This window comes from Pseudoliparis swirei, chromosome 17 (genome assembly GCF_029220125.1).
Source record: "Pseudoliparis swirei isolate HS2019 ecotype Mariana Trench chromosome 17, NWPU_hadal_v1, whole genome shotgun sequence".
Classification (NCBI taxonomy): domain Eukaryota; kingdom Metazoa; phylum Chordata; class Actinopteri; order Perciformes; family Liparidae; genus Pseudoliparis; species Pseudoliparis swirei.
The window spans coordinates 19,201,699-19,214,930 of record NC_079404.1 but is presented as its reverse complement, the minus strand read 5'-3'; the positions used below and the strand labels follow the sequence as shown (position 1 = coordinate 19,214,930).

Genomic DNA, 13,232 nt, shown 5'->3' with positions numbered 1-13,232 from the left:
AAAAGGTATCTTGACTTTTTTTTCCCTGACTCTTCTAATTTATACTTACAAAGAAGTGCTCTCTGGCTAAAAAGTGGAGCTGCTGCCGCCGGTTAGTGTCGTCCTTTGTGCTGTGCTGTGGGATGTGATGTCCCTGTGTGGGAGAGATGAATGTCTTGGCTTGTTCCTATCACTGCTGGTTCCCCGGCAGACTAAATGGTCAGTGCAGCGGTGCAGTCAGAATGAATGGCTGGCCTCTGTCTTCCCATGACAACCTCCTGCCTGCCCACTGCTCTAATCCTCCACCGGGGTCCATTGATCTGGCTCTTATTGATTCTTCTTCTTCTTTCTTTTTCTTGCTCTCGCTATATATCTGTCTCCCCCTCAGATCTGTCTGCCCTGGCCAAGAAGATCAAGCTGGAGGCGATGGTCAGTTACCACAGCAACCAACAACATGGCGGAGAGAACGGTGACCACAACCACAGACTGAGTGAGTGTCATCATGTGTCCATCCACTCTCTCTCTCTCTCTCACACACACACACACGCGCGCGTCCGATATATTTAATTACGGTCGTATAACACGTCGCACGGTTGTTGTCCGTACACATCTGTGACACCAAGTCAATACGACTTGAGCAGCTGTGTTTATGTGCGGCTGCTGAATCAAGCTGATTAAAACCAGGATGTGACATCGCCGCTCCTCACCGGTACGTTTCCTTTGAGGGACGGCGAATGCAAAAACAAACTGCGGCAGCAATGAGTCTGTTCTTCAGATGAAAGAAACATCTGGGTCAGGTCATCCAAACCATCAAAGCGTAAAGAGGAGACACGGTGTGTTGTTTGTATCACTAGTTCTGTAGTTTTTTTCAGATTGTCATACATGCCTGTCAAGGTGAATATTTCCTTCAGTTTGGATTTGTTTGCCTCCTTAAAGTCACAGGTCCACCCCTCAGCTCTAAAATATTGCCGGCTATTCATGAGCACATATTAGTCATAGACCCAGACCAGCTCTGTTCCTCAGCATGGCATTGTTCTGTCATATTGAGTCACATTCCACATCAGGATTCACTGTAAGAGAAGTGTTTACCTTCCAGTGTTCTCATACCTTTGGCTACTTGTACAAGTATAATATTTAGTCGTATGTTATTTTAAAACGGTTCCTTCGCACTGATCCCTCGCTTCGCCCCAAAAGGAAAGCAACCCGCAAAAGTGGAGCGCCAGTGGACGAGACCGAGCGCACCCGGATGATAGAGAGATGAATAAGATGAGAGGCTGAAGCCAAATCAATAGCCTTCTCTCTAATTCACTATCCTGAATGCAAACGACAAACGCTGGACAATCGATGGAGGAACGGACACACGCACGTGCACGTGCACACGCACACACACACACACACACACACAAACGCATGGGCCGCACCGCCCCCACTGTTATCGACAGGTTAAAGCGACATCAGTGTGTTTAGACAGATGACGGGGCTTATGGAGGTCTGCGTGGAATACGCTATCAACCTGGGACACACACACACTTAACATGAGGTGCATACTGCAAGGCTTTAGGACAGAAATGAAAAGGAAGAAATTGTCCTTGTGTTTTTCAGAAATCGGAAAGAGACACAAGTGAAATCTCTGTATGTTTGGGCCGAGTACCTTGTGTTTTCGGCTTTGTGTGTGTGTCGTAAATCCTTTGCTCTCCCCGTGTCTGTGAAACGCTCCCAGCCGTAAGCATTGTTTACTATTGTATACACTCAGTTACAACTGCAGGCATCTGTGCGCAGTTAGGTGGCATGGTTACCACCAGCCATTATAAACCTGTAAAGCCTAATCACTGTTAATGATAGAGTCAAGTGGAAACACACACACACACACAAACATACAGCGTAGGCATACATACACACATAAGAACGATGTGTTTTTTCCATACCACCACCCACGGCCTTATGGGAAGGATAGGCCCCTACCAGGGCTTTAACCACTACAAAGGCAATCTCCGATTACACACACGCACACACTCACAAATGCTGAGTGTGACACCTTATGGGCTGGGGAAGAGCGGGGAGCAGCCATTTCTGCATTTAACAAGATCTTCTGGGAAATTTACAGTAACTGTTTGTTTACAGTAATGGTTTGTTTGGATAAACATAAGAGAGGCACTTTGACTTTTGATGTTTTTTAATGAAACATAAGAGAGAGCGATGGGAGGGCAGAGAAAGTGAAGAGAGGGGGGAAAACAGAGTTAGAAGGAGAGTGAAAATGAAATCATAAATGGGGTGGGGTTGAAGGTGGGGGGGGGGCAAGGGGGTTCCAAAAAAGTGGAGCGCTGGTTTCTAAACCCAGGCTTAATATTTGGAGTTGGCTGCTAGTTTATTGTCGGAGCATCTGGTTATTTAGCTCCATTCAGACAGATCTTTTGTTTGGAGTGGTTTCTGCTCTGGGCAAGTGAGAGACCAATCTGCCAAATGCACAAAGCACTGCACATATGTCCAGCGAGCCCGACTCGTAAAGTCAACGCCTCACTCTTTATTTCTTAGTTTGCCCTTTTTCTCTTTCTTCCTCTTTTCTCTTTCTTTTTTTTCCCCCTCCGTTATTTGTGCTATTTCATCTCCCCTCTTTGGATAGCCTTTTTTGCTTTGTTTCCATCCACTCGTTCTATTATTTGTGACAATTGTGCGGAATAGAGTCCAAGATTTTTTCCTTTGTGTTCATAATTACCCAGCGTGCATTGCTGGCCCAGCACCAGGACTGCCATCAGCTTCTTTTGTTTCACTTCCTCCCTGTGTTTCTTTTGTTTTTGTTTTTCCTTTTATTAAATGATAAATATTTATGTCATTTTCTCCCCCCCAACTGGATTGTTTGTTTCATGAATAGAGGCACTGCAACAACCCACTAGGGTGCTGTTGAGAGGAAGGATTTTCTTTAAAGATAGTGGATGCTTCTGCTAACGAGGAGAGCGAACAACAGATTGGCCGAGATAATAAAGTAGAGTTTGGTTTGAGCCGCTGAAAATGTGTTGTCGTCAAGAACAGCGAGGTATTGATGGAAAAGTTAGTCGTTTCTTCTTTAATTCCAGAGACGTCGTGTTTGTGGCCTTTTGTTGTAATGAGTCTCCCTATCATGTCCTCTTCTACCTCCCTCCCATTGTTCTTATGTTCTCCTCCTGCTCTCAATTTTTTCCCCACTCGACATCTCAAGACCACTTTGAGTTGTGGTTAAGAAGCAGAGCAGTCATCCAGGTGATACTGACTTCACAGTGACATTGGTTTCCAGTTTCAAAAAGTTCAGTTCAGTACACAGCACGGCCCAGGACCGAGCCGAGGTTTTTTATTGCGATGTATAAATACAACTGAAGCAAAAAGGAAAATGAGTGTTTCATGTATAGTGCAGCTTTGATGATTTAAACTGAGCTACTGCTCTGACCTTTTATGAGACGTGACACTCTTGCTGTAATATACTGTGCTCTTCCTCTTTCAATAGTTCTCTTTTTTATTCTATTCCCCCCCTCGCCAGTTCTGGATCAGTTGCCCTTCATGATGATGTCACATCCTCTGATTCCTGCCAGCCTGGCGCCGGCCTCCGTTTCCATGGCAATGGGCCAGATGAACCGACTGAGCACGCTGGCCAGCATGGCCAACATGGCGCAGCTCCACGCCAAGCCCCCCGCTAGGACTCCCACCTCTGTCATTAAGGTGAACTCAGAGGACCATCAGCGCAGTGGAGCCGACCACCAGCCAGAGTCCATGTCTTGACACTTGCTTTCAACAAACACAGACATACTTTCTGTCCCTAGAATTCAAGATCTTTTGATTCGTATACGTGCAGAGCTTAGAATCAAGTTTCTATGATTGTGGCAAAAAAATTTCAGTTGTCTCGTGGCTCAAGTTCTGGCTCACTAGTCACTACCATCATCTAATCCGTTGTTCTTTGGCTCGAAGCCAATCCCATATCTATTTACATATCTGAGATATCAGACACAAACTCTGATCTTCTAAGCCAGGTTGGTTACCTTGCTTAGTGAGTGTTTCCACCTTTAAGAATAATTAAAGGAGGTTTATCAGGATTAAAAATGTGGCCAAACGTTTCAGATTGTAAGCGCCAGTCCTCACAAAGTCTTCCATTACACCAAGTCGTCGACAGCAGCAGGAAGTACCGGTCGTAATTTTAACGGCGCATTGTTCAACCACTGGGCTGAGTCCCACACATAGTTTAAAAGGCTTATTGAAATCAGCACCAAATTTTCATGTCAACACTAAAGAATACCAACATATGTTCCCTAGCTTTTACAAGAATATAGTTTAGTTTTGACTATTGGTGATTTGTGGTTAACTTAATTCTGCTCAAACACAGCTGCTACATTTGGTTATATTTTATTTTATTTTTTTATGTATTCTTTATTTCAGACGCCAAATTCCATATAAAATAACAGACATACAATGATAAAAAAGAGAGAAAACAAGAAGATACAACATACATAATACAGTTCATTAAAAAGTATGAAGACTTTTGTGCCAATGTCGTCTTATGTTCGATAGCAGCTCTTTAGAGGGTTGACCAGAGCCTCTACTATACAGTTCTCAGATTTGTCCAGTCGACACATGAAACCATACATCAATTGTCTCAATTGGGACCAGACACGTTTTAACATCTCTGGCTTTTAGAAGCCGGTCGTCGCACTGTACACAAAGAGACGCACAACAACTCAGCAAAAGCAAGAGCTTCTATATCGAGTTAAAGCTAACGTTTGCTCAAACTAAATGGACTTGGTGTTATTCAAAAATATCAGTTGGTCGCTCAGTTTGTGAAACATCCTAAATGAGACGGTAGCTATTTTCAGTCATGTTGGAGAAGAAAGACTATTTCAGCAATTTAGCAGAGTAGCACTAACTTCCGTGTCTACTTTTGACAGTATCTTCATTTTTAGGCAAATTAGTCATCCTCAAATGCCATTAAATGGAAGCGTAAAAGCAATTCATCTTCTTCTTTTTTTTGTACTTCACGAGCCGATATTTCTTGTTCTTTGGTAGGAGCGTCTGCTCGACAGCCCGTCCCCCTCTCCGTCATTGGAGGAAGCGCAGATGTCATCCTATCACAGCAGCAGTGTGTCCAGTTCACCGTCCCACACAGAGCGCTTTGCAGAAACCACGCGTAAGTACTTACCTGTGGTAACGTGAACGATGCTATAGCTTTAAGAATACCGCAGAAGTATTTCTGAGTTGTGACCTTTTTTTTTTACTTTTTACAATTTCACTTCAGACCCACATGATGACGGCCTGTCATCAAGTCACAATGTACTGGGGCACTCACCTGGTTTGGTGCATGTGGCCAGAGAGACGGATGGGACCTCAATGGAGTCCAGCAAAGAGAACAAGAGGAGCCACACTGACAGAGGTAATACTATTATGTTTGTATCGCCTTTGTCAGAATTGGATCTGGTTTAGCAGAACTTTGCTCTTTTAAAAACATATTTACAGTGTTTATATGTCTTTTAACGTCTCTTTTTGTACGTCTGGCATTCAATTTTCTCGTCAACCTTTTATCCGATTTCACACTCTGTGGTTGTGTTGCTGAGGACTTAAGGAAGGGCTGTGTTGATTGTGAGCTCTTGAGATCTTCGGGACATATTCATTAGTATTGCGTTCTTAAACACTGTTCAGTATTTTGAGAAGGCACCCTTATTAACTGTTTCAGCTCCAAAGGGCATGCTGGGTACAACTAGCACTCTGTAAATGCCAATCTTGCCCAGTGGTCATTCACGGTATTGAAGCAAAAGAAAATCTGTCCTCAAAGCATTTTCCACGTAAACTCTGGCCATTGCTCGGGGATGTCATGCCACCATGTCATGGCAGGTGTATTGCTCAGGGCCCAAAGCACATTGTCCAGTGTGATGATGTCTGGATGAGCGGCTCACAGGAAAGAGGAAAGCACAAATAACAGAGGCCAAGCACCAGTTACTCAAATATGTTGAACTAGAATGGGCACTCGGTAGAGCGCATACCTTCGGATATCACAAGATTGGGCATTGAATTATGAACATTTTGGCATTATTTGCATGCCAATTGGATCAAAATTGACCACGCTATGGTAAAAAGAAGTTTTTGTCCTTTCCATGACCTTGACCTTTGACCCGATCGATCCCAAAATCTAATCAAATGGTCCCGGGATAATAACCAATCATCCCACCAAATTTCATACGATTCGGTTTCATACTTTTTTAGTTATGCGAGTAACATGCATACAAATAAATAAATAAATACACGGCGATCAAAACATAACCTTCCGCATTTTCAATGCGAAGGTAATAACACTTCAAAGGTCAAGTTCTTGCCGTATTCTGCACATTTTGTGTTACGGTCATTAATCATTTAATGATTTCTAATGAGTGATGATTATTTCTCTGGCAAATCAATTGCTGTGAAACAAAGTCTGTCGATACGGTTTCCATCCTCTCCATTCTTCAGACTTGTTTAAACACATTTGCAGCAAGTTTGTGATGGTTTATTTAACACTAATTATTTTAAAAGAGAAAGGGTTTTTCAACAGTTTGACAATAAATAAATATCTCAGTAACAGGTTAATAAGGATTCACTGTCTCCCCTCCTCCCCTCCTCCTCTCTTCCTCGCTGTCGGTGGGCCCCCTGGCTTCCCGCGGAGAGCAAAGACAAATACTTCTACAAAACAGGGCTCCATTAGACCGGGAAGCAGTGTTACATTAGCCAGCCATTTGCCGGGCCACGGCCTAACGAGCCAGGCGGCCTCCCGTGCTCTCAGCTGGACCTCATCTGCATAACGACCGCCTCCCTGTCGTTAGGGCCCGCGTTGCCACGGCGCTGCAACGTCAGTTGTTTGGTTCTCTCTGTCAGGGAGGTTTGCATTAGCTTAATGAGGACTGCTCAAGGACAAACAGTCAGCAGAAATCTACAGCGAGAGAGGGAGAGAAACGGAGAGTTTGTATGTGTGTGCACGCGCCTGTGTAAATGTATTCTAATACTGAATCACATTATTCAGTAATCGAATCTAAAAATCACAAAGGCCTCCCAGGTAAGGTTTCAGATGCTGTCAGGTATCTGTTAACATATTGACAAAGCAGTGATGGCACCGACGACGTCAATGCCATGCATCGCATATTTATGCAATTGGTTTTTAATTGATTTTGCTGCATGCAAATGAAACGCATGTACATTTGCTGGATTGCAGGCTTTTGTGCTCGACCTACAACATCACAAGATAGGTTTATCGTGGATTGAGCAGACTTTCAAAGAGCACTCCGGCGCTGTCATTCTGTCAATCCATTGTATGATAATCTCTGAGTGTGTGTGTGTGTATGCGAGTCAGTTTTGGCTGTGTGTGCTGTTTCAGTAGTCTTTGAACAACGTATCCATGCAGCAAAGATCAGAGGCCATCCCTGACACCTCACTCCCATTAACCAAACATCAGCAGAATTTTATTCTCTGTCTGTCTCTCTCTCTCCTTCTCTTCCTCCCTCCCTCCCTTCCGTTCTCTTCCGCTGACTGGCAGTCTTCACGTGGAGAAGTTCATTAGCCCTGGGGACGGCTGGGAGAGGAATAAGTGAGGGGAAAAAGAGATGAAGTTGGGAGAAAAGAGAAAAACAGACAGTGACCTTGGTTAGGGAGATGGGTAAATGATCAAACGAGCTGGCAGCCGCGTATGTGTGTGTGTGTGTGTATTTATGCCGTGTGTGTGTGTGTGAGTGTGAGGTAAAGTAGGCGTAAAACAGTAACTCAATAAAGGATCAGTCACATCCAAGGAGCCTGGGGAGCCCACGCTGCTGACTGCGCACTTCAGCGGCTACGAATGTGTGTGTGTGTCTGTATGTGAGCCACGGGAGTGTAGTTGGATGCCCTCCGCTGAGCTCGCCAGCACCTGCTAATTACCTTTCTCTACAGAGCAATGCTTTTAGCAAGAAAGAGGGAGAAAGAGGAGGAGGAGGGGAAGAGGGAGGAGGGGTATTGCTTCTCATCTGTGAAACACCTTGAATGTGACAGTTGCCAAGACGTGAGGCCGAGGCGGCGTAGGGGAGGCGGGTGGCGTCGGAGCAGAAGATGCTGTGGTCAGCTAAGTGGAGAAAACACTGTCATTTGTCACAGACAGAGAAAAGTGCCCGGTATCACATTGCACGTTCACACTCGCCTCTGCTCCAGTAAGCGTCGGACTCCCAGGACGTCTTCGTCCTCAGTGACTCGGATGACAGTGAATGCGGAAAGTGAGCAACTGCCTGATGTGTTGGGGGGGGATGCAAAAAATGGCTAATCTTCATCTCCCCTACCGTCAGGAATCAGGAACACGCAGTTCTTGGGTTTACAAACAGATGGTCATCCATAATGCAGCTTCTTAGCTGTTTTTATGGGAGATGTCAAGCTGTGGTGCATTATCAATAGGCAGAGTGCCATCTATTAAAGGGTAGCCACATTGAAAAAAACTCAAAACCAGGACTTCTGCGTACATGCTCACAGTAATTAGTGTAACCACCTATTTACTGTGGAACTTGATATGTTTGCAAGACACTCTATTCATGTATTTATAGAAATTTGCATGTACCCTTGTTTGCATAATGTTGCTGGAATGATGATCCTTTTGTAGGTTTGAGACAAACGTCAGTCAGTGGCATGTATGGAAACTTTATTTACACTTCTCAAAATAGTTGTTTACAGGAGTAAAGAAAAAGATGAATCTCAATCTCTTCATGCTGAAGTTGACTGCACTGGTTGTATGTTGCTTTGGGACAGATAATATTACATATTATATAACAGATTAATATTATATAATCTAACATTTAGACTGATAAAAGATGCAAAATGACCACAAAATATTAAACTGGAAGTGCAAGAAAAAGACAAAGAAAACAGGTGACTTTGCTTTAATTTGTTATATTTTTAGTTCCCCATTCGATTCATACGGTCCAGTTTGAAGTCATTTCACTTTCCATTATTGTTTTTACAGAAGTCCCAGCTGCCTTGACATCTGTCCAGTTTTAGTATTCGAACGATACAATTTAGAAGTTCAATACATGTTTAAATACAATTAGATAATTATTCCTAAAAGGCTTTTTTTGCTTGGCAAACTCTCAAAATATAAATTTCATAAGTTGTCCTCATTTCAGAAAATAAAGTGAAGTCACTGCTTGAAGGATATGACTGGGGGGCTTCTATATGTTTCTTATTGTCAGCAAAACCCAAGAAAGCCAAACAATGCGTTTGTACTTTCTGACTTCCTGACAGTCGAGCCCATCTGTTCCTCCTGAAGTCATACATCTTTAAAAACGGCTCGCGAAAAGAAAAATACTTTAATATTTCTCTAACAGCTGGGCACTGTAGTTCTTAGCAGACTTTACTCAAAGAGGTGTAAAGAGATATTTTCTGTCACAGGTCTGGTGAAGTATTTTCAGCAGCAGAAATGAAAACTATGCGCCCATGTTTGAGGAAATGAAGGAATATGTTACCCGTTGCAACAATGTTTAGGATGGTCAGCTATATCAGGTTTTGGCATCACAGAAAATACTTGTTCATGGGATCAATTCATTGTTGGTTTTACTCTTTTCATGGCAATAAAAGGGTAGAATGTGACTGCAAAAATAAACTGTAAGCCCTTTTGTGTTGAACTAACTCAACATCAAAATGTCTCTCTGCCCTCCAGATAACAGCTCCTTGGCTGCTCAGACAACCAGGGAGAGCTGTGATAGACAAGTCTACCTGAAACCCCCATCAGGCTGTGAGAGGGTATCTTACCCCGCAGGACAGAAGCTCCCAGCAGGTCTCCACCACACGCCCTTCATCTTCCCGGAAGGCTTGTCCTCCATAGAGACCCTGCTCACGAACATCCAGGTGAGGCTCTGCTGGGGCTTTATTATTATTATACTCTGAGATGAATAGGAAGGGAGATGAGCCACTCTTTGGGATTTCCTGAAATGGTAAATAGCAGATGAGGCAACAGACATTTAAGATGTGCAGTAATTGGGATGGGCGTGTGCTGACCTGCTTCTCATATTTAACATGTCTTTGTTATAGAGGAGTCACAATGAAAGCTCTCCCTGGCTTGGTTTTCACAGGAAGAAGGGAGGGGGGGTGGGGGTCGGGGGGGCATGTTTTTGTTTTTTTACCTCATCTGACCTGATAGCATGTGGTTAAAAGATCACTGTTAACTGTCATTCGGTTCAATCAAATGTATTTATTTATATTTTTTCCCGCCTGAGTAAATTCAGGAATATTACACCAGAGTAAAACATTCGACCACAACATTGCCCGAGGACACGTCAAATTATTTGTGACGTTTTTTTCTTTCACGGTGCGGTGGTTTACATGATCTTTTCTAGATTTACCGCAGCTCATTTTAAATGATTTTAATCTTGAAGGTTTAAAAAAAAAAAACACACACACTTTGCCTTCGTTAAAGTGGTACACAACTGTCTGCCTCTGTACTGAGGGTTATGTGAAGTAAGAAGTTGTCTGTGAAGTGTTTGAAGAAGACCGACGCCTCCGATCAGTGTGTAACCTGTCGCTGTGTGTCTCCAAGCAGGGTCTGCTGAGGGTTGCCATAGAGAACGCTCGGGCGCAGGAGAAGCAGGACCAGATGGAGAGGACAGAGCTGAAGATGGAGCTGGTCCGGGAGAGGGAGCTCAGAGAGACCCTGGAGAGACAGCTTAGCATGGAGCAGAAAAACAGAGGTAGGCCGCACCACATCAAACACCACATGCAGTATCTTGGGGAGACTTTGCAGCAACAGTGAACTCTGCTGTCACAGACGAGACAAATGTCCTCTGTGCACAGTACGCTGTACGTTCAGTGTAAGTAAAGCGTGAGCCAGGAGCAAATTGGAAACTGTTACTCTAAAATTCAAATATTCCTGAAACTACAATGAGCTCACGACACCTTCAAAGCCCCTCACATCTCTTGATGTAAAGATCTATGTTCAGGAAGCCGAAATATAATAAACGCATTCCTGCATGAATGGATACAAATGAAGTCGTTTAAAAATATTTGACGCATGTGAATAACTTTGTCTGAAAAACACATTTACTTGACATCCTTTGTCATTTTTTCTTCTTCTTCTTCCTCGTCCTCCTCCTCTTCTTATTTATTCAGTTCTGATCCAGAAGCGCCTGAAGAAGGAAAAGAGGAGTAAGAGGAGACTACAGGAGGCCTTGGAGGAGGAAGTCAAACTGCGTGATCAGGCAGAGCACACCCTGCTGCACACCGCCAACACACACACAGGTACAGGAACACACACTGTGTTGGAAGACATCATGAATTCCTTATGGGTTTTTCTGGTTGGCTTTTTTTTATGAGCCTTTAATGTTCTTGCAACCAACGTGATTCTCATTTTCATATTAAATGTCACCAAGCCCTCTCTGCAACATAGCCTTGACTGCCTCCAATTAAGTGTCTTTATTAATGAATGACCAAATTACAGGCCATCAATCATCAGCAGCCCCTCCTCACACAGAGTCTGTGACCCAGGACGTGGATGGGAGCAATCACGATGACAACAGGCTGGACTCCAAGACAACAGTGCAAGGTACAGGTGTCCAGAAAACCAACACCGCTGCCTCAGTGTGTCAAATTCTCATCAGTAAAAATGTTGGAGCCGTGCAATTATGAGAGGAACAAAAGCTGCTGTCACTGCTGCCACGTTCTGTCAACAAATGAAAACCTAAAGGAAATAACCGAATTACAGAGTTTTTAAATTGTTGCAGATGAAGTGTGTGTTCTAAGTGGGAGTTTAGTTCCTTTTAAAAAAGTATGAATTTAATTATTTTAAAAGGAAAAGGTGAGTGTATCAACATTGAGGCACTGCGCCAAGATTTTGGTGTCTGAATGATAAATAAAACTGACTTTTCAGTGTCAGAATTGTGAAATATACGGTGATGTACCTGCTGCTGGGGATTTATTTAGCTCCCATCAACTGAGCTGGGACGGCAGCTTTCATTATTACTCACTGATGCTTAACTGACCAGTCTACTGGAAGGGTTTTGAAAGATTTCACAGGGAGACCCGCTCCTGAGAAGTTGAACAAAATGAAATGAAGCGTGACGCAGTTCACCGGGGCTTGCATTTTAATGGAGATGGACGTTTAATATATTTATTTTGCCAACAGTATTGTCTTCACAGGGATACATTAATGAAACAATCCCACACGTCACATCTTAAATAGACAGAAAAAGAAATGTCCGTGATCTCTCGCCCGGCCTCATCAAAGGAGTGCATGGTTCCAGCCCACCTCTGCTCCGCGCCGTTCCAGGACCGCCGTACTAGACGGCGTGCTTGTTCAAAGCCAATTTTTAATTGAATGTCAGTGAAGCAAGAAGAGAACTGGCCACTAATTAACGGCTGTCTTAATTGTCCTCGTGACGAGTTTGTTTGGACATAATTTGCATAATTAACACCCAGTAATAAATCATTTAAAGGGGAATTGTCTGTCAGACAGCAGGGCAGGATGTGGTTCCTTTGTGCCAGGAAGTTTTATCGCCAAAAACAGGGATTAGGGGCCGAAAAAGACTTTCAACTGAGCCTTCCTTAATGATTATCTTTCTTAATTGATCTTTGGGCAAGGTTATAGGGGACAGTGTTCAATATTTGTAAGCATGAATTTGTATTATAAAGATGATCTTACCTAAAGAATCTGTCTGCATTCATTTGAACTGATATAATTGTGATTGTGTTTTATTAGACTGGATTTCTTTCTGGATTTCAGAGGGCAGAGTGTTCCTGCAGACCACCGGGATGTACTGAAGACAAGCTGGAAGCACGGACGGATGAATGGAAGAACCGAGTGATTAAGATTCCTCATTTATGAGGGATACAATCGACAGGCATGCTCGGCAGCGCAGTGGAATCTCCGCCTCCCCGAGAGGACTCCCCGACATTTCAAGGGTGACATTTGAACTTTTCCATTGTTCTCTTGTTTAATTTATTGCATTTATCCGCGAATCTCGGCCGTAGTGGGAACAGTATTTTATTCTGATGATGTGTTTGACTGTTTCATTCAACCAAGGTTTTTAGATCCTAGATGAAGATGACCATATTTGTTTTTTTTCTCCGTGCTGTTTCTCTGGACACAGGTGGCGAATATAACTTGTAACAGAGTTGTGTACATATACAATATATCGTCATCATTTTTGTTATTATTATTATTATCACAAATACATATTGGCATGTTGTACAGTCAGTAAATGACTTGTATTGTGTATGTTATGCAGTAGTGCTGTTTGACAATACAAACAATACAAATCCTTTTTATTAAA

At 43.3% G+C, this 13,232-nt stretch overlaps 1 protein-coding gene across 2 annotated transcripts in view; it reads left to right on the top strand.

The window, feature by feature from the left end:
* dachc (dachshund c) overlaps positions 1-13,232 on the top strand; it is a 23,206-nt gene extending 9,974 nt beyond the window's left edge. The window contains exons 3-11 of one of the 2 annotated variants that reach the window (XM_056435461.1): positions 368-469; positions 3,488-3,666; positions 5,002-5,122; positions 5,231-5,365; positions 9,629-9,816; positions 10,508-10,655; positions 11,074-11,202; positions 11,402-11,506; positions 12,683-13,232. In XM_056435461.1, the coding sequence (XP_056291436.1) occupies positions 368-469; positions 3,488-3,666; positions 5,002-5,122; positions 5,231-5,365; positions 9,629-9,816; positions 10,508-10,655; positions 11,074-11,202; positions 11,402-11,506; positions 12,683-12,720 (1,145 nt within the window). In that variant the 3' untranslated portion in view covers positions 12,721-13,232. Of the gene's footprint in view, positions 1-367; positions 470-3,487; positions 3,667-5,001; positions 5,123-5,230; positions 5,366-9,628; positions 9,817-10,504; positions 10,656-11,073; positions 11,203-11,401; positions 11,507-12,682 lie in introns of both variants that reach the window. The other variant, XM_056435460.1, reaches the window with a different exon arrangement.